The 20,974-nt window shown below is 38.1% G+C and overlaps 3 protein-coding genes and 2 pseudogenes across 3 annotated transcripts; 3 read left to right on the top strand and 2 right to left on the bottom strand.

The window, feature by feature from the left end:
• On the top strand, positions 7,575–8,333 carry LOC109125377 (uncharacterized mitochondrial protein AtMg00810-like). The gene has a single exon (XM_019226961.1). It carries the CDS (start codon positions 7,575–7,577, stop codon positions 8,331–8,333), a length of 759 nt encoding a protein of 252 aa, XP_019082506.1.
• Positions 10,305–11,313, bottom strand: LOC104704187 (probable WRKY transcription factor 46). The gene is made up of 3 exons (XM_010420314.2): positions 11,164–11,313; positions 10,936–11,073; positions 10,305–10,806 (listed from the first exon to the last, which is right to left on the bottom strand). The coding sequence occupies exons 1-3, from the start codon at positions 11,286–11,288 to the stop codon at positions 10,305–10,307; spliced, it is 765 nt and encodes a 254-aa protein (XP_010418616.1). The 5' UTR covers positions 11,289–11,313.
• Positions 12,349–14,798, bottom strand: LOC104699859 (proline iminopeptidase-like). Its single transcript, XM_010415252.2, has 10 exons — positions 14,469–14,798; positions 14,254–14,390; positions 13,997–14,170; positions 13,665–13,901; positions 13,485–13,585; positions 13,328–13,400; positions 13,175–13,243; positions 12,977–13,084; positions 12,746–12,871; positions 12,349–12,658 (listed from the first exon to the last, which is right to left on the bottom strand). Exons 1-10 carry the CDS (start codon positions 14,770–14,772, stop codon positions 12,464–12,466), a joined length of 1,524 nt encoding a protein of 507 aa, XP_010413554.1. The 5' UTR covers positions 14,773–14,798; the 3' UTR covers positions 12,349–12,463.
• Positions 14,833–16,736, top strand: LOC104699858 (annotated as a pseudogene).
• Positions 16,818–19,323, top strand: LOC104699856 (annotated as a pseudogene).

Here is a 20,974-nt window from a genome sequence, read left to right as displayed (position 1 = left end):
GACCCGGTTCAAACCCCGATAATCAATACACAACCGGAAACTCCCATCCTTCTTCTTCACAAACAACATTGGCGGTCCCCACGGGATACACTAGGACGGATGAATCCCTTACTCAACAAATCCTCTTAGCTGCTTCTTCAGCTCTGCCATCTCTGCTGGAGCCATTCAGTAAGGAGCCTTGGATAGCGGCTTCGTCCCCGGTTCCAGTTCAATAGTAAAAGGATCCGACCGAGATGGTGGTAATCCCTGCAATAACTGAAACACATCCTCAAACTCCTCCACTACCGGAATACCGCTAACCGTAGACTTCCCCACTGACTCTGGCATAGATATAGTAATCAAATAAGCCTCACGGCCCTTCTCGATCATCTTCCCAGCCTGAATGGCCGAGATCATGAGACTCCCCAAAGTCGGTCTAATCCCCTGAAAAACCAACTTCCCTCCTGGACGCTCAAACTCCACTCTACCCCGATGGCAATCCAAATGCACCATATCTCGATGCAACCAATCCATCCCGAGAATAACATCATATAACTCCACTGGACTGATAAGCAAATCCGCTGGCCATGACTCCCCTGCGATCTAAATATCAACTCCTCTAGCTCGTCCAATAACTCTCAGGAACTTGCCTCCCGCAACTCTGACAACTCTTGTATGCTCTCCGGGATCCCCTCTGATTCCCGCACTCTCTGCACACTCCGGAGTAATGAAGCTATGAGAAACTCCATAATCAAACATAACAAGAGACTTAAACCCACCCACCAACAAGGTCGCTACACAAACCTCATGTGTTGAGTAACTAACACTTTATCACATGAAAACATAACATCTGAAACTACTAAAATTCACAAAGCTTAATTACCAGAAATTATACATGTGATCGCCCCAGCACTGGTTCCACCAGTCTCTGCAGTCGCGTAGACCCGTGGCGCCTGCTCAATCCGTGCCACCTGCTGACCTCCAGGCTGCACCTGCTGCAACGCTGCCATGGCTGCCGGCTGCAACTTGGGACACAAGGGCCTGATGTGCCCTGGCTCCCCGCAATGATAACATACTCGAGGCCCTGCCGTCGGAGCACTCCTCTTCGGACAGCTAGCTAACTTGTGATCCTTGCTCCCAAACTTGAAGCAACCCCCGTCACTCTGCGTCTGCGTTGCCTCTCACCTCCTCTTGGTTCCTTGCACAGGCTTGCCGCCCCTGCTAGAAAATCATGATGTTGAGCCTTACTAGGCTGAACTACTGGACTAACCGCCACTGACTGTGCCCGGATATCCTCCTCAATCTCTGTTGTACTCTCAACCAGCTCTGCACGCGTAGCGTAACTACGTCCTCTACAATGGACCCTCAAGTCATCACGAAGAGCCCTCATAAATCTCATGATCTGGGCCTCCTCAGGCTCCGTAGCCCGACCCCCATAACAAAGAAGTCGACTGAACTCCAAGTCCAGCTCCCGCACTGACCGTGTCCCCTGAGACAACTGAAGGAACTGCACCTCCAACCGATCCAATGCCTCTCTAAGAAAATACTTGCGGTTGAACTCCAAGACAATGTCAGCCAAAGTCATCTCCCTGTACACTCTCCTAGCAGCTACTGATCTCCACCACACCTAAGCATCACCACTCAAATAGTGAACCCCTATGTCCACCCAAAACTCCTCAGGACATCTCAGAGTATGGAAATTACGTTCCACACTCGACCTCCACGCATCCACAACAGTAGGGTCTGTACCACCCGAAAACCTCTCAGTGAAGAGACCCTTCATCTCCTTGAGCATGGACAAATAATGTCCATGTGCTCCTGCATCCGCAGCCACTGGTTGCCGCTCCTCTGCCACCAATGGTGGCACAACCTGAGCCTGAGCCGGTACCACAGCTGGCAACCGCTCTAACACATGTGCTAGCAAAGCCGCAAAATCAACACCAGAGACTCCACCCACTGGGACTCCCACACCCAGGACCCTAGCACCACCGGCCACTGGAGCATCAACACCGCCCCCTCCGGCCACACTCACAGAATCCCCTAGAACATCCTGCGACTCGCCAACACCTTCAACTGTCACACTCTGGTCCTCGGTCTCACTAACCTCTGGGACTCTGCCCCTACCACGACCACATCCGCGTCCACAACCACGTCCGCGTCCACGACCACGACCAGCAACAACACCATCTCTAGCCATCTGCACTACCATGAATAGAAGACTAAGCAAACAATTTCTATTATAACACAGAAACATAAACTCACCGTGGAATCACAAAGTAGGCTCGAAGAGGATGTTCTAGGACTCCATGCCGCACACAATTGACTAATTACATAATCAATCAAAGCATGCAAATCCCATACATCTATATCACAAAGCCTAGTGAACCCAAACCTAGAACCGTAAGGGCTCTAATACCAAACTGAAATGACCCAACTTTTTTTTTTAAATAATAAATAATAAATAATATAAATATAATAATAATAAATAAACTACAACTAGTGGTCTCATACCCACTAGCCACCTAACCACAATCACAACCAACAGCAGAATAACAATACCAATATCCAATAAATATAAATAACCAATATCCATAACATAACCAAAATCCAGATAACACATCATCAGGAAAACATGGAACCAACAACCTAGCAATGTTTCTAATGACTCAACTCTAGCAACCTAGCAATGCCAAACAACATCCAATCGAGTCCCTAAAACATCCTCCTCTTCATTGCCTTGATTCCACGATCACACTTTGCCTTTACCTGCACCACAAACACAAATTGAGATGCATGAGTATTTTATAAACACTCAGTGAGGCAATCCTCCCATCTACTGGGCTATACACACAAGCAACAGTGATTCCAATGTTCCAAACAATCAACCAATAAAGCATACAAACCAGGGAAACGAACACCGACTCGATGGAAGGGAGGTGTCGACCGACACCAGCCAAGTGTCAACCGACACTGGCTCAACGGTGTTGACCGACACTACCCCACAGTGTCGATCGATGCTTGCTTCGTTGGTGTCGACCGACACCAAGTGGTGTCGATCGACACTCCCTCTGCATTCGCGATCTAGACAAAAACGAGAGTCGAATCTCGCTTCCAAACTCCACCAAATCGTCCAATACTCGAAACCCAAGCCTCATACATCCGTAGGAACCTGTAGCAACCAATTCCCAGCAAGAAAAACACACAAACAAGCAACACACAAGCAAGAACAAGGAATCAAAGGCTTAGATTAGCCATGGTCATACACTCACCTCTTTGTAGGAAGTTTCTGACCAACTATGGACGAATCCACACTCCCAGCAAGCTTCCCACACGTTCCTAGCCTTGAATCCTCACTCCCACAGCAAGATCTCTCCCACAAAGCTTTGAAATCTCACAAACTCTCTCTAAAACCTCAAGAACAAACTCTCTCTAGAACCTCAAGAACAAACTCTCTCTTTCTTTTTCCCTCAAAGCGGCGAGATAACACAAAAACATGACCCTAGGTCGTTTTCTCCCTTTTAAAACTTGGTTCAATGGTTTCTTTAAACCAAACCGGTCCAAATCGACGATAAAAGCAATCTGGTCGAACCAGAAAACAATGGTGTCGATCGACACCTATCTAGAAAAACCAATTTTTGGTTCGCGGATGTTACAGAATTAAAATGGAAGTTGAATGGAATAGCACAACAGCAAAAAAAATGTGCACACAAGCGTACTGCACACAAGAATTTAGAGAAGAGGAGATAAAAACAAATATGAGTCATTGATTTAATCACCCCCAAGAATAGACAAAGCTTTTGCCATTGAAGACTCTTTCAGTGGGACAGATTTGCCTAAAGCCGTCGTGAACATAGGCAAAGTTCCAGGTGTATCGATAAATATATTTGGGGAGTTGAGCTATAAGTGTTCTGCAAATCTAAAGAACAGGGAACATTCAAAAGAATTTCTCGAACTCATGTCTACAAACATTATGTGATAACTGAAGAAAATTAAGAAACAACCTAAATGAATCACATTCAATGATCCCAGCCTTATCTAATGACTAGTTGCTTACAATATCAACAAAGTAGTGTTGAACAATGATCAATAAGAACCGGAGGTGAAGAACGTAGATTTAATTCAATGAAATTCCCAATATAACACACTACAAAATCTCAAATCTAACAAACAAATAAATATCAGGCACAAGAAGTATTTCCCAATATAACAGACTACAAAATCTAGATGAATCCAACAAAGACAACAAACAAACTGCAAAATTCAAGCACCAGAAGAAAGAAACCCACAATTCAATAACAAATTTATGCGTGTATGTGAACAGGTACATCGATAGGCAAGAGATGAGTTTGGAGCGCCATTTACAATAACAGTGGAATCAGAGACATTAGTGACAATCAGCGAAAGAGATAGCAAAGACCAAGTCCAAGTCAACGTGAAGGAGGCAGCTTCCGTCGTGAGCTCAAATCGGCGACGGAGAAGAAGAACAAATCAAAGAATAGAAAAACGACGACGAAGAAGCAGAAAGATAAAACACTTGGAGGTTTGCTTCTATTTTCTTTAGTACACGTATGAGTAAATTTAGATGAGCTGTATTAATGTTATAATTTGATAGGATAGAGTTTTTTTTTTAACTGAGGTGTCGGCGATAAACACTCCATCTTTTATTGTATCGACTAGGTTTTCACCCGCGGTACACCGGAGGACTAAATTATAAATTACTGTATTTTAAATAATAATTTTTAATTTATTTAGTTTTCAAATTCCCAATTAATAAACTTTTATCTAATTAATTTATAATTTTGTTTAGAATGTTTTTTTATTTTTCTTACGTTTTATACATTTTATAACCTAATTACATTAAATTTGTTATTTGATAGAATATAAAAATTTAAAACACTTAATTTTGTTTTCTATTGTTAAACAGAGGTATATGGCTATTTGGTATGTTAGTGTCTATTTTTATGTGTATACAATTTTTCTTTTTAGGAATATTAAGAATGTGTTGTAGTATGTGTAATATTTTCTAGTTCATATATTAAATAATTTATAAGTTAATTTTCCAAACTATGACTACAAATTATAGTATATAAAATAAACTAATAGTTTTAGTGTTGATTCTATAGTCCAAACTCGCCACGCTAGGCGGATCACGCAACATGTTCAAAGATTTTTAATCCGCAAAACTTCATCATACGAAATCCGTGAAAGTAAAATATAGTATGTGAGGCTTAAAGTCACTTTTTATCAAATCAGTTTTTTAAATTTTTGATGAACAATAGCTCTTCACTCACTTCTTTATAAAATAAGGAAATAAAATCTGGATACATTTATAATTATATTTGTTACCTTTTAAAACACTTAGTTTCTATAAAAAAAATCGAATATAAGTAGAGTTAATTTGTTTATTAAATTAATTATTTAATGTCAATGGCATGTATGTAAATAAGTGCTAACTTCAGGATTTATTTTATAAATGTCTCCAAAAATGTATAGATAGATTATAGAATAACATTGAATATTAGATATTAATATTCAATTATTTAGGTTCAACATAAAATGAAAATTTTGTTTTAACGAACTTGTTAGTTACTGACGAAGAGATAAATATATAGAGAGTTTAAAAGACATTGACTATTTAATAGACACACCTATTAGAACGAAAAGTTGTGATGAAAAAATATAGATAAAATATAGTAAAAAGACACAAATCTACAATGAATAGATACAACTGTTTGAATTTTAAAAAAAACAAATAAAAGCAATTTTTTTAGGAAAAGGTACTACGAAAATCACAACTGTTGTATATGCACTTGATTATACCTAATAAATCATATAAACTGCTTTTAAATACTAGAAGATATCTTTATTACCGTGAAGTGACCTTAGTGTAGTGGCAAGAAATAAGTCCATTTGTAGAAGGCACCATCACACTCGGGATCGAGTTTTGGCTCCTACTAATGTAAGAATTTGGCTAATGGGCCGACCAGTTGTGGCCCAATGGTTGACAAAAAAAAAAAGATATCTTTATTACAATATTGAAAAGTCAAATCTAAAAACTCACTATATAATCCATATAACTCTTGGAAAAAATCTCTAGGTATTTTCATTAAATTTTTATATATAAAATTAACTAAAAGTTGTAAATAAATTAGATTCATCATTCCAAAAATATTTTGTTAAATCAAGAATTGGAATAATTTCTTTACTTTAAAAAAAATGAATGTTAGACAATAATTTAGAAAGCTCTACACATCGTTGAGATTAAAATTTTAAATTATTTTGTGTTATTGCAAAAAATTGAAAACAGTTCAAACATACAAATATATATAGATTTTAAAAGATATAATATTCAAATAAACCCAAATCTACAATAAAGAGTTGCAACTTTACAAAAAAAAATTGTTACAATGAACAATCGCAACTTTTTGTAAAACACACAATTTAAATTTTCTACAAATTTTTTTAAAAAATTATTCAAAAGATATGATTAAAAAAAACATAACTTTTGGTGGCATTTATTTGGATTGCTATTATATATACTTAAAATGATTAACATTGTTAATTTCACATTTCGAGTGAAATGTTTTTGGTAATTTTTTAATTGTATTATATAAAAGTCATAAATAATGACTAAGATGAATTAACCAAATTAGTTAAATAAAATATTTGTTATATATATAAAAATGAAAAATCGATTCAGTGATAATAAGAGAATAATGTTAAAGATATATAAATCTAGGTTTACTGAATCATGATCAGATAATCAATTTTGAAAGATATTCACATAGAATAAAATTTAAATCATTATTCTATCGAAATTTATAAAAAAAGTAATAAGAGAAGTAGGGAGAAAGAGCTCATAGCTGCAACTGCAACCAACCAAATTGACTAAAAAGATAAATCTATGAAAAAATAGAAATCACAATTAATTACCTAAATTAATACTTGAAAGAGATGATCAATACAATTAGATGGAAAACGACACCAAACAAAAGTTAGATGAATGAATGAATAAAGGAAACAATCCAATTTTTTTAACAAAGATGAGTGAATTAATGTTAACTAATAAATTGAAAGAAAATAATACTCATAATTTTCAAATTTGGAGGTATTAAACAATAGTCAAGTAACAGATAAAAATTTCAAGGTCCATAATGCCTTCCTCCACGGTCCTCTTGAAGAAGAAGTCTACATGCTTTAACCACCAGACTTTGTGGATAAAGACAAGCCAAATCATGTTTGTCGACTCAATAAGGCTAACTATGGGCTTAAGCAAGCGCCGCGTGCCTGGTACACTGCCCTTAAAGACTTTCTCGTGAGTATAGGCTTCAAGAAGTCCCTGGCCGATGAATCTCTGTTTGTTCTGCATTCGGGAAACTCGTTTGTCTACATGCTCATTTACGTTGATGATATCATCATCACTGGCACGTCCATGGCGGCTATCACGAGTGTCACTGATCTTCTTTCTATAAAGTTCTTGCTCAAAGACCTTGGTGAACTGTTTTTATTTCCTTGGAATGGAAGCTTACCGCACAAAGACTGGACTGCATCTCACACAAACGAAGTATATCACTGACTTGCTCCGCAAGACAAACATGGCTGATGCCAAACCAGTCGCCACTCCGATGTCTTCTGGTCAGATTCTTACTCTCTCCTCCAATGATATACTGCCTGATTCCTCTGTCTATCGTGCAACGGTCGGAAGTCTTCAATATCTCACGCTAACAAGACCGGATATTGCGTTCGCCGTCAATCGTCTCTCTCAGTACATGCACCAGCCGCGGACTCTTCACTGGGAGGCAGTGAAACGGGTGCTTCGCTATCTTGCAGGCACTGCTAACATAGGTATCTTATTCTCCTCCAAATCGCCTCTTAACCTCCACGCCTACTCTGATGCTGACTGGGCTGGGAATCGAGATGATTATACATCTACGGGTGCATACATTGCTTATTTGGGTCATAAACCTGTTTCGTGGTCCTCAAAGAAGCAAACCGGGGTTGCTCGTTCGTCAACAGAAGCTGAGTATCGTGCTCTCACCGCTGTTGTTGCCGAGGTCAAATGGCTCCACTCACTCATGACTGAACTTGGTCTCAAGTCCACTGCTGTTCCGGTTCTTTACTGCGACAACATTGAGGAAACTTATATGTCGGCTAATCCTGTCTTTCACTCCCGCATGAAGCACCTCGCTCTCGACTATCATTTTGTTCGGGAACAGGTTCAGGGAAAAACACTTCGCGTTGCTCACATTTCCTCTGCTGATCAACTGGCGGATGCGCTAACCAAGCCGTTACCTCATGCTCGTTTTCTTGATCTCTCTGCCAAGATTGGACTCTGTCGCCGGCGTCCATCTTGAGGGGGCGTATTAGTATAGATAAGGATTATCTCAAGTTGTTCTTATCTTGTATAGTTAACGTAATCTCCAAGTCTCCTTGGATTACGATCTCAACAACCTTGTTGTATAAATATGTGATCTCTCAATGAATAGAATCAATCAGTTCTCATATTCTACAACAAAGTCTTCCTCCTCGGGGAAAAAGGATGACAGAGCTACGTTGGTTACAATTTGGGTTTGGCAATGAGGTAGAGTTACAAGGGGAGGCAAGATGCGTTTTAGATCTGCATCTGGCTTATTTGGCTTTGGTTTCTCTTGGAGAGACACTATTCAGAGGTGGAGGCAGTGTGTTAGCATGGGGGTCAATTGACCCCTATGGATTTACAAAAAAAAAAAAAGTTTACTTGTATTTTTAGAAGAAAAATCAGAAAAAAAATCATGAAAATATACATAGTGACCCCCATAAAATAGTTACAAATATGTTTATTGACCCCCACAAAAAAAAATTATAGGTTTTGGTTATTATAGAAAATATTGACCCTTATAAGAGTAATTCCTAGCTCCCCGACTGACACTACTCCTTCCTTCAGTGTAGCAACCACTCCTTTGGATGATCCTATCGTTCCTGGATCCTCCATCAACTCATTATAAGGATATTCAAAAAACTCAAGATATCCCACATCCCCATTACTCAAAGTAGATCTGGAAACCTTTTTCGAAAAGGAAGTTGAGAAAGAACGAGCAGTGAGGTGTCTCTGCGTAGTAACAATCACAGACATTAGAAGGAGTATTACAGAACACAAAGCCATTGGAGAGATCAGGAGAAGAGAAGCTTACGACGACTATAGGTGTTTTCAGGGAAGAAAGTTTCCAGAGGCGGCTGAGAAGCAGAGACATTGCTGTTGGAAGTTTTTTTCTTCGTCCACTCGTGTTTTATTTTACCAAGACAATACAAAACTCTAATAATGAAGAAATTGGCTAGAATTGGTAATAATTGATATTTACAATCTTCTCCATAAAATAGATAGCGATAGCCTTGCTCAGCAAGTCTCTCATCTTCCAGTTTTGGGCTTAAAAAGCGATTGGGATCTTCCAGTTTTGGGCATACATTATTTATTATATCACTTTGCAACACCAAAGTTTTTATATATACGTGTCTATGATCAAGTTAAAAAGGTAAAATGGTTATGTTGGATGCATGCATTATATCACTTTGGTTTAGATTTTTTTCTACGCCTTTGCATGTAAAGCACCAGAGGAAATTTGTGTTGTTAATCTCTTGTTCTAGTTTTGAAAGACCAAGCCTATTATATATCTTTCAGCTAACTGCTTATATCTCTTGATCCATGTGTTATGAATTCCGATGGATCTAGTCAACCTCAGTTGAGGAGTTTTCTACCATGAGACAACGTACATAGTGCTAGCCAATCTGTTTTGAACATATTTCTTCATATAACTTGTTCAATCTGTTTTGAACATATTTCTTCATATAACTTGTTCAATGTTTGATTAGGGTTAGATCGATTAGGGTTTATGACTTGGGGAAATTGAGAATCGATTTCTCAATTTGGGGGTTTTAGAGTGTTATAAATAGCGTTGTTTTGCTATTAACGGATAATTAACCCCGTTTAATTTATCCGTTTGTCCACTTAACGTTGTGCCTCAAAAGGCTAATTCAACGAGAGTTTGCGATTTATTTGGAAGTCAACAAATAATTGGTGTTTTTTTCCATCAAAAGCAGAGTTCGGACTTTAAATCAATAAAAATGTAGATTTGGGGATTTTAATGACATTTTTCCCAATAATAAACCATGATAGTAATGGTTTTTAAAATTTTCCATTATTACTAAATTAGAAAAACTTCATTCATCCACTAGATAGCATTTAAAAATAAAGATTATTTCTATTCAGTTATGACTTAAATAGCTTTACGATCCTATGGTTTGAGGAAGAAGCAAAGAACTCTACTATTACAATATCAGAGCTACTTATATTACATCAAAGACCAATCATAACTTAAATCGAGAATATTTTTCAAAGAAGAGAAACACGAATCCTCGGTGGGTGAATTTGCAACAGAAGCAGAAGACGCATATATCAACTCGTTGGTGATTCCAGATTCTGATGTTGTTGTAGGAGAAAAATTCTCCATCAGATTTTTCCAGCCAGTAGTATTCTCAGTCTCGGGATTTGAAAATGAAAACGTTTTGAAAATCTCCTTCTTGTTTTCCAAGTCATCGAGACTTAACATTAATTCTTCAGATTTCACATGGTCTTCTGATTGCTCTCTAACATGATGTAACTTAGGTACTCTGTTTCGTTCTTCTTCTTTAAACAAAGAAATAGAGTGTTTGGTGGTTGATAGTAAATTGCCGTTACATGTGTGACTCTCTAAGTACTTGACTTCGTAACACGAAGAGTCTGCATCTGATTTTTGTACTTGCTTCACCGCTAAACACCCTCGTGTGAATCGATGTGTACATCTATAATATCCTCTGTATTATAAACAAAACAAAGTAAATTAATTTTCAAAATTTGGCAATGTCCACACAAAATCAAACACTATATTATTAAAAATATTGTAATGCTTAGAAAGATATGATTGTAATGATATAATGATATACCTAGGGTTCTTGGATCCGTGAAAATCTTTCTGACCATATTTTCTCCAGCAAAAACTATCATCAAGTTGAGAAGTTCCTTCTTGTTCTCTTCCAACACAAATCTTAACTTTCTCGGACGTCTTCTTCTCCGAGGTTCTTCTGCAGATCAAGAAATAAACAAGAAAAGACAATCATACAAATGTCCTAAAATACAAAACACAAAAATTAATAATCTCTCATTAATTTTACCTCTTCTTGTTGTTACTCGGATCCATTCTCTTGGTCTCGGGGCTTCTCTTAAGAGTTTTCTGATCAAGACTCATCATAACTATTGAATTTTCGTAAGAACGGAGGATTCCATAGATCAAACGCATGTTTGATTCTTTAGAAGAAGGGTTTTCAAATTGTTCATCAACCGATTCACTAACTCTTTTGCTTGCTCCAGCTCTTAGTCACACGTTTTACTTCCATCAGCGTCTCTTCCTTCATTTTCATATTAGTGAAGTTTTGGTGAATTTGAGAGATATGAGCTTTGTCATATATATAACATATATAATGCATGTGTGTCTCTGATTTTATTGTGTTTCTTTGTTTATTTATTTTTTTAATCGTAAAAAGCTTTGGCAAGAATGTGTGTGGAAAAGAAAAAGAAGTTGGAAAGAAATTGACAAAAGGGTTAGACAAATGCCAATCTAAAATATAAAATTTGCGGTTTCCTAAAAGTATATGAAGAATCAAAGTCTTATTATAGATTGGGTTTCTAGTTCACACGATGGATTGATAGTGACGTGTTCATATCTTATTGGCAATAAAGTGATATTTAACGTATGAAACAACAAATAACTGTTGTTAAGCATTAACATATGAAACAACAACACACATACACACACAAATAGCTGTTTATGATAGGCTCGCACCTGAGTTAGTGTTTCATCAACTTTAATGAGAAGTTCTCCATTTAGAGGATCTAAAAGTGTGTAGATTCGAAGATCCAATCCAGTTTCCCTGCGCTATAAACATAACAGGAAAGAAAAGCTCAGAGACTCCACAACAACACTTTAGTAATAAGTACCAAATTCAAAATTCAGTCTGAGAAGTAAATACACACCAAAGCTCTGTACTCTGTACTTCAGCAGGATTAGCACCAGATAGCCCCTCAGCATCTACGGTAGCTATAAATATTACATGACACAGCCAAAATTTCCTGCAATAGCCGTAATAAAGCACAGTACTGACTGACAGCACCACCTTCCAGTTTGGTAAAATTACTTGCACCATTTCTATACTTATTGTACGATTCGAAACATATAGTCTAACAGATTTCTACAGAGTTCTATAATAGTTGTCTAGTTGACACTTGACATTATATATATATGATCTCACTATGGCTCACCTGTAAAGTTGGACAATATAGAATCTTCTTCATGAACATTGATTGGAAAGGAAGCTCAAAATTGAAAGACTTTCTTTTACGCACTTAATTCTCAAAGAGGATACAAAGAAGAAAACCACAAGTCATATATGCTCTGAGTCTGACTATTACAAGGAATCAAAAGAGAGGCTTTTTCCCATTGATCATTCCCAACAAATGATCAAGAACTTGTCTTCCAGCATCACGAAGACCCGAATGCATAAACTCATTTGTTACCCAAAGTCTGATACCCGAAATCTGAGAAGCGGTTTCCGTCACTAGCTTGAAGTTTACATACATATCTTCATAGTAAACCGCTGCAGCCACAGGCACCTACCAGAAAGAAAGAGACATGTGAAAACAGAGAACATTGTTTGATCCATAAGAAAAGAAAAACAGATGAAGATTCAGAAAACAGACCTTGTTAGTTTTCAATCTAGCAACATCGTACAACGGAGGCCAATCCTCTTTCTTGGCCAAGAGATCAGCGGCAGCTTTGAATGGCTTCAAGGCATGAATCTCATCAAACATCCATGGAAATATCATCTATGTAATAAATCCAAAATACTAATTTAGCTAACCAACGTGAACCAATCATCCAAGCTTTGAGTATATTTTAGTCATATAATTAGAAATACTTGAAACATGTACCTCTCCCGTGAAAAGTACAGGGTGACTTTCTTTGACTGCCTTCACTGCATCAAATTTGAGCTCAGCTTTTTCCCGTAATCTATGAGCAGACCATCTTGATGAAGCACCCTGAAAAAGTTTCCAATTAAGAGAACATGACAACAACTAGAACCAATGTATGAAATAGGAAAGAGGTTGCGGTATTTGAAGAGACTATACCTCACAGTATATGGCCTCGTGAAGAAGAGCATATAGTGGATTTGTATCAAAAGAATGCCAATTCTCAAACTGCAGCAACGATAAAACATCTCAGACTACCAATTCCCTCTTTAACAGATCTCGAAAAACAACAAATTTTTGAGGTTCTCTTACAGCGTTTAAGAAGAACTGACTAATATGTTTTGGAGCTCCAGTAACTAAGATAGGATCCCATACTCTCTCCAACCTAAGATCAATAAAGACGGTGAGATTTAACACAGAACACGTGAGGTGACAGATAAAACAAAATTAAGCAAAGCTAGACTCTTACATATAGTGAAGGCGCTCAAAACCAGTACTTGATCCTAAACCAGAAAGACCAAGAGTTTGAAGACCCTTAGGAGTGAGAATGCCTCCTGATGGAAGAAGTACCTAAAGAAAACGAAACATAGGAAAGTAAAGAGCTAAACTAAACTGGTCAGAGGATTTGGCAAATGTTGTAATCCCTCACCCCACCGCCTTCAGAATCAGCCAAGTACTTTACGATTTCGCGAACAATCTCAATGTCTTCAGGGAACCTCTTGTAGTATTTTTCGTTTTGGCGAGCAACTTGTTCAAAACCGGCTTCATACACATCATCTGCGGTACATGCTTTGCCAATTGGTGGGATTCCTCCAGTTATTAGCACTTGGTTTAGTCCTTCTGGCGCAAAGCTCAAATACGTAAGTGCACAAAAGCCACCAAAACTCTGCAGAAGAAAAAAATATAAACAAGAAATCAAATGACAAGAACTGAAGTAGACTGACTAATAGACAATACAGAGACAAAAAAAAAAAAACTTACCTGACCCAAAATAGTCCAAGGGTCAGCATTAGGAACAAGACGAAGTCTAATAAACTCAGCATCTTTAACTATATTATCAGCTCGAAAGTGAACCAAATAATCAGCTAAATCCTTAGCTGATTTGAATTGAAGCATTGAGGAAGATGTTAAAGGAGTTGACAAGCCTGTTCCTCTCTGTAGGAATCCAAACTCAAATTAAAGCAACACAAAAACTAAGAAAAGTGTCCATAGAAAAGCATTAAACTAAAGTATCATACTTGATCAAGTAAGATAACACGAAACTCTTCACAAGCTCTTTGAATCCATCCACCAGCTTCACTAGGCCTTGGTCCTTCAAATCCTGGACCACCTTGTAAATACAATAAATACGGCATTGCTTGCTCCTCTTTCCCCACTGCAAAATTCAAACTTCAATCAAAATAGCATCATAGAAAGAGTTCTTAAATCGAAAAGCCCCGATCTTTGAAGTTACCCGCAACAATTTCTCGAGCGAAGACGGTGATTTTGGGAGAAGTTTTGGAATAATCAAGAGGGACAATGAATCGATGGTCACGCAATCGGAGCTCCGGCACAGAAAACCACTTCCCTGTGACATGCTCCGACCTCGATTCCCCAGCTACAGCCATGGAGGTGAACACACGATAAGATCTCCGGCGACGGTAGAGATTGATGACACCACGAACCGAAAGAGACGATTTTGATGGAGTAGAAGATAGAGAGAGTACGAAAGCAGTCAACTTCGGAATCGGAGACACCAGCGCGTGAGTCATCAACATCGTTTTTTTAATTCAAGTTTCCATTTTTTGTTTTTTAAGATTTATCCAAAAAAATAAAAATAAAAAGTCTCTAAATTTAAAAAACTTTAATTTCATCAGACAGCAACAATGGCTTCATCGCTCGTCCGGAGCTGCTCGCGTGTTTCGAGGGTGGCCTTAACCACCGTCCGGTTAATGAGCAACGTACCGGAAAACACGGTTTACGGAGGACCGAAACCGCAGAACCCGAATCAGAGAGTGACTTTGACGCAATTGAGACAGAAACATCGGAAAGGTGAACCGATAACCGTCGTCACCGCCTACGATTACCCTTCCGCCGTTCACGTCGATACAGCCGGGATCGATGTTTGTCTCGTTGGTGATTCAGCTGCCATGGCTCCATGGCTATGACACCACCCTTCCTATCTCCTTAGACGAGATGCTCGTTCACTGTCGCGCCGTCGCTCGTGGAGCCAAAAGGCCACTTCTTGTCGGCGATTTGCCGTTTGGTACTTATGAATCTCGCACCAATCAGGTAAAGTTTGATGCTTTGTTTCAAATTAAGCATCTTGGTGGCTAAATTTTTTTCAGTTAAATCCCTTTGAAATCATTGATTTTGATTGTTTGAATGGTGTTTAGGCGGTTGATAGTGCAGTTAGAGTGCTCAAGGAAGGAGGAATGGATGCTATTAAACTTGAAGGAGGGTCACCTTCAAGGATTACTGCTGCAAAATCCATTGTGGAAGCAGGGATTGCGGTTATGGGACATGTTGGATTGACTCCTCAAGCTATCAGTGTTCTGGTGGTTTTAGGCCACAGGGCAAAAACATAGCTAGTGCTGTTAAGGTATGAAACTAAGGGTTTATGCATGTGTGATGTGTATGCCCTGGGTGTGTATGTAATCTTTAATAAGGTTAGTTTTTTAAGGTGTGATGAAACGATTTTCTCTTATATTGTGTGATTAGGTTGTTGAAACTGCCATGGCTTTACAAGAAGCTGGATGTTTTTCGGTTGTTTTGGAATGTGTTCCGCCTCCCGTTGCTGCTGCTGCAACCTCTGCACTTCATATTCCCACCATTGGTATAGGAGCTGGCCCTTTCTGTAGTGGACAGGTTCGTTTTGACACTCTTTCTGTAGGTTATCTTATTGAGCAAAACTAGGCTTTTTCAGTTTTGTGTGCTTATCTTGTTTGATTGAATAAACCATTTTCTCAATCTTTATTGGGGCTTTTTTGCGTGATCAAAGAGTAAGATAGATCAGCACAAAAAGAGTGAGTTATCTACTATTCTGATAAAGTATGTCATATTTTTCTTGTGGATGCAGGTTTTAGTCTACCATGATCTTCTGGGGATGATGCAGCATCCACATCATGCTAAGGTTAAATCCTAAACCAATCATCTATCATAATAAATCATCATCCTTCTTCCATCTTCCTGCTTTTACGATCTAACTGTTTCCGCTGTGTTGCATCCTTACATTCTTTTCAATTCAGGTTACTCCAAAGTTTTGCAAACAGTACGCTCAAGTAGGAGAAGTGATCAACAAAGCGCTCTTGGAGTATAAGGAAGAAGTACCTGAACACTTGTTTCCAGGTCCTTCTCACAGCCCTTACAAGATCTCCTCAAGCGACCTTGATGGATTCTTAAGCGAGTTACAGAAGTTGGGATTAGATAAGGCTGCTTCTGCTGCAGCAGCATCAGCTGAGAAGATGGAGCATTCAGATTCACCATCTTCTTAGTGACAGCTATAGCAATTCTCTAAGCTCTTCATTTTGAGTACGTAGTTATGGTTGAAGAAATAAAAAAATCCTTCTATAGGATTAGCTTTTTGCGGGTAAATTGGTGTAAACCATAGAAACTATCTCAGAGTTCAGGGTGGTATCTTGATTAATAAAACAAAGGGGATAGTGTTTTGAGAAAAAATAAATATTTGTCCTTATTCTGTAATAACATAATGAGTCCAATATATAAAACTCATGTTCAGTTTTATGAGAAAAATACAGATTTGTCCTCTTTATGTAAATATTTTAATAGATTTTCTGGGCCAAATAAGTGTTAAAGCCCATTATTGGAAATGGCCCAAACTTCTTGTTCGTTGAGTGACACTTCAATCCGCCGAACAGAGTTCGTCGTCTCACTTCACAAACCTTAACGATGAGTATCGTGCTATCAATTTCCCGGCGCCGGAACTCTTATGTTCTGCTCAACCATGTCAGATTCCTCCGCCGATATTCTGATGATGTTGATCCACCACGGCCGTAAATCAAATCGGAGAGCCAGGAATCCGTAGTAGCCAATTTTTTGGAGAACCTCAAAAGACTCCCGCAACATGATTGGGCGTCGAGCGAGTCTCTAAGCTCACTTCTCGTATCTTCATCTTCTGTTTCTCCTATAGCATTCGCTCAAATCACGCGGCGGCTAGGATCGTACTCTCAAGCAATCTCTTTCTTCGAGTACCTGGATTTGAAATCTGAGTCTCTGGAACGCCGTGAAGCATCTCTCTCCTTGACGTTACAATCGGTTATTGAATTCGCCGGTAGGGAAGGACCTGAATCGCGGGATAAACTTCTCCAGCTTTACGAGATTGCTAAAGAGAAGAACATACCGCTTACTGTTGTTGCAGCTAAGCTTCTGATCCGATGGTTTGGGGGTATGGGTATGGTAAATCAGTCGGTTATTGTATACGAAGGACTCGATTCGGATATGAAAAACACTCCAGTTCGTAATGTTGTAATCGATGTGTTGCTAAGAAATGGACTTGTGGATGATGCCTTCAAGGTGCTCGACGAAATGCTTCAGAGAGAATCAGTTTCTCCTCCTAATAGAATCACAGCGGATATTGTGTTGCACGAGGTTTAGAAAGGAAGGGTTTTGACTGAAGAGAAGCTCATTGGGTTGATTTCAAGATTTAGCTCTCATGGTGTCTCCCCAAACTCTGTTTGGTTGACTCGGTTTATTAATAGTCTATGCAAAAATGGTGGTAGCACCAATGCAGCTTGGGATATTTTGAGCGACCTGATGAAGAACAATGCCCCACTTGAAGCTCCTCCTTTCAATGCGCTGTTGTCATGCTTAGGAAGGAATATGGACATTGGTAGAATGAATGCTTTAGTTTTGAAGATGGATGAGATTGGAATGAGGCCTGATGTTGTGACTTTAGGGGTCCTTATTAACACTTTGTGCAAATCAAGGAGGGTCGATGAAGCGCTCAAATTTTTTGAAGAAATATGTGGAAAGAGAAGTGAAGATGGGAATGTGATTAAAGCTGATTCGATTCATTTTAATACTCTCATTGACGGGCTCTGCAAGATGGGGAGGTTGAAAGAAGCAGAGGAGTTGTTGGCAAGGATGAAGGTGGAAGAGAGTTGTGCGCCCAATGCAGTTACTTATAATTGCTTGATCGATGGGTATTGCAGAGCTGGAAGGCTTGAGACGGCTAAAGAAGTTGTTTCTCAGATGAAGGAGGACGGGATCAAACCGAATGTGGTTACTCTTAATACAATCGTTAAAGGAATGTGCAGGCACCACGGATTGAACATGGCGGTTCTTTTCTTTATGGATATGGAAAACGAAGGCGTGAAAGGGAATGTGGTTACTTATATGACATTGATCCATGCTTGTTGCAGCGTGAGTAACATAGAAAAGGCTATGCATTGGTATGACAAAATGTTGGAAGCTGGTTGTTCTCCTGATGCAAAGATCTATTATGCTTTGATCTCTGGATTGTGCCAAGCGAGGCAGGATCATGACACCATTAGAGTGGTGGAGAAACTGAAAGAGGGAGGGTTTTCTCTTGACTTATTGGCTTACAACATGTTTATTGGGTTGTTTTGTGATAAGAATAATGCAGAGAAAGTCTATGAGATGCTAACCGATATGGAAAAAGAAGGGATGAAACCTGATTCCATCACTTACAACACTCATTTCGTTTTTCGGCAGACACAAGGACTTCCAGAGTGTTCAGAAAATGATGGAGCAGATGAGAGAAGACGGGTTAGACCCGACTGTTGTAACATATGGAGCGGTAATCGAAGCTTATTGTTCAGTCGGAGAATTAAACGAAGCAGTGAAGCTCTTCAAGGAAATGGGTTTGCAGTCAAAGGTCAATCCGAACACTGTGATATACAACATTCTCATAAACGCATTTTCTAAGCTGGGGAATTACGAACAAGCTCTTTCGCTGAAAGAGGAAATGAAGATGAAGATGGTGAGGCCTAATGTTGAGACTTACAATGCCTTGTTTAAGTGTCTCAAGGAGAAGAGCCAAGCGGAGACATTGCTTAAACTGATGGATGAGATGGTAGAACAGTCATGTGACCCAAATCAGATCACCATGGAGATTCTAATGGAGCGTCTCTCAGGTTCTAATGAGTTAGTTAAGCTGAGGAAGTTTATGCAAGGTTACTCTGTTGCTACTCCGACTGAGAAAGCTTCACCTTTCGATGTCTTTGGCTTGGGATAATGGTTTAGTAGATTCAGTAACTTATAGATTAGTAAAAATGATTTAAAATTTGTCTTTGATTCTGCCGTTCTTCTATACAATTTACACAATCGTTATTTATGTTTGGTTTTATTTTTATTAACCGAAACTAATTTGTGAAAGTTGAAACAAAATCCAGCATGCTACAATTCTCGATGCATTAGGTTAAAGTTAAACAATGAGCCAATTGACTTATGGGCCTCAGATAATCGAGTATTCAGTGAGTTCTCCATTGAGAACAGACACGTGTCTTGAATTGACTAAACGCATCCTAAGCAGAGAGAATTTGACTATAATAAGTTAAGTGACGAGAGGAAGTCAAAGCTGCCCCGTTTATTTTTTTTTTTGGTAAACGGCCGGGGTATTACCCCAGGTTTTATTAAAAGAGCAAAGAACAATTACACACGAATATGTCTCATGCACAAATGACCAGCAGCATCCGCAGGTACCAGCCCATCAACAGACTTCGGGACCGTATTAAAAACATGAAAGCCTAAAGGAAGAGAAAACACATAAGTAGCTAACCCATCAGCAAGATGATTTGCTTCCCTATACACGTGTCGAAAACGGACTATCCAGTCCCCCGTTTATATGTTCAACGAGTTGACTAGTTTTGTTTTAATGATTTTATTGGTAAAACAACAATATTAATCTTAAGATATTTTGATAAGATTGTTGACTAATCGTTAGGCTATGTAAAATGTTTTTTTTTCAACACCCTCCACCTCAACTTTTAACATTCTACATCATTTTCTCTTTCTTCCACCTAATCATTCAACACCCAACTCAATTTTAACATCTTCAATAGTTTTGTTTAATATTTTCTCCGTTTCGTAATATAAGATGTTTAGAGAGGTTTTTTTGTTTCATAATATAGGATGTTTTCAAGTTTTTATGTAACTTTTAGATTAGTTTAATACTTTATATTTTGCAGATTTATTTATAATTGGTTAAACTTTTTTAAAGTGGTCATTTAGAACATCTTATATTTTGAAACGGAGGGAGTAGAATTTAACACTTTACCCCACTATTTTCATTTTATATTTTTATTTTTACTTAATTTGATAACAACACATTTATAGTAATATAAAATTAATAAAAGTCACATTATTATTTTTTTAATTGAATTTTATATTTTTAGCTAATATTTTAATATAACAAAAATAAAAATTATTTTTATTAAAACAAATAAAATTACACAAACTTCAAATTCGGAAAATACAAACACACAATACAGCTAATATATAGATTTTATAGATTTTTTTATATCCAAATGAAACGAAAATGGTCTCTATATATAGATTTAAAAAAATTATGAATTTTGATATAAATTTCTTTTTAAAAAAAATGATTATAACCAAATAAATGAGTATAAATAATTGAGAGGAGATAAAAAACACAAAAATATGGATAGCTAATAGGAAAACAACATAAGAAAAAAAAATTATATCTGTCAAAAAAAAACTTTCTCTCACCCCTCCCTCCAATCACCCGCTGATACGTATCACTGGAAACCCCACTTCATTTACATTCAACGGGTTAAATTTATTCAGCTCAGATCAATCCACATCGATTTTCTTTTTTATTCAACACGGTTGTTGTCGGCATTAAGCTGATGAAAAAAAGATTCAATAGGCCCATTGTAACTAGCCTTATAAACTCCCCTAAAGGTGGCCTAATTAAGACGCAAGAGCCTAGGGGTCACGACCGTAAGATCTTTCGCGGTTTCGCACCATTATAATCGT

The sequence above is a fragment of the Camelina sativa genome, chromosome 7 (genome assembly GCF_000633955.1).
Source record: "Camelina sativa cultivar DH55 chromosome 7, Cs, whole genome shotgun sequence".
In the NCBI taxonomy this organism is placed as follows: Eukaryota; Viridiplantae; Streptophyta; class Magnoliopsida; order Brassicales; family Brassicaceae; genus Camelina; species Camelina sativa.
The sequence above is the reverse complement of the archived record's forward strand: the minus strand, read 5'-3'. Positions and strand labels throughout refer to the sequence as shown.

Bases quoted from the DNA above. Each gene is read 5' to 3' on its own strand.
- LOC109125377 (XM_019226961.1), top strand. From the start codon at position 7,575: ATGGCTGATGCCAAACCAGTCGCCACTCCGATGTCTTCTGGTCAGATT.
- LOC104704187 (XM_010420314.2), bottom strand. From the start codon at position 11,288: ATGCGTTTGATCTATGGAATCCTCCGTTCTTACGAAAATTCAATAGTT. The intron at 11,074-11,163 runs GTAAAATTAATG...CTTGATCTGCAG, and splicing joins CCGAGTAACAACAAGAAGAG to AAGAACCTCGGAGAAGAAGA. The intron at 10,807-10,935 runs GTATATCATTAT...TTTATAATACAG, and splicing joins CACGGATCCAAGAACCCTAG to AGGATATTATAGATGTACAC.
- LOC104699859 (XM_010415252.2), bottom strand. From the start codon at position 14,772: ATGTTGATGACTCACGCGCTGGTGTCTCCGATTCCGAAGTTGACTGCT. The intron at 14,391-14,468 runs GTAACTTCAAAG...TGAATTTTGCAG, and splicing joins CGCTCGAGAAATTGTTGCGG to TGGGGAAAGAGGAGCAAGCA. The intron at 13,401-13,484 runs GTAAGAGTCTAG...TATTGATCTTAG, and splicing joins TTTGAGCGCCTTCACTATAT to GTTGGAGAGAGTATGGGATC.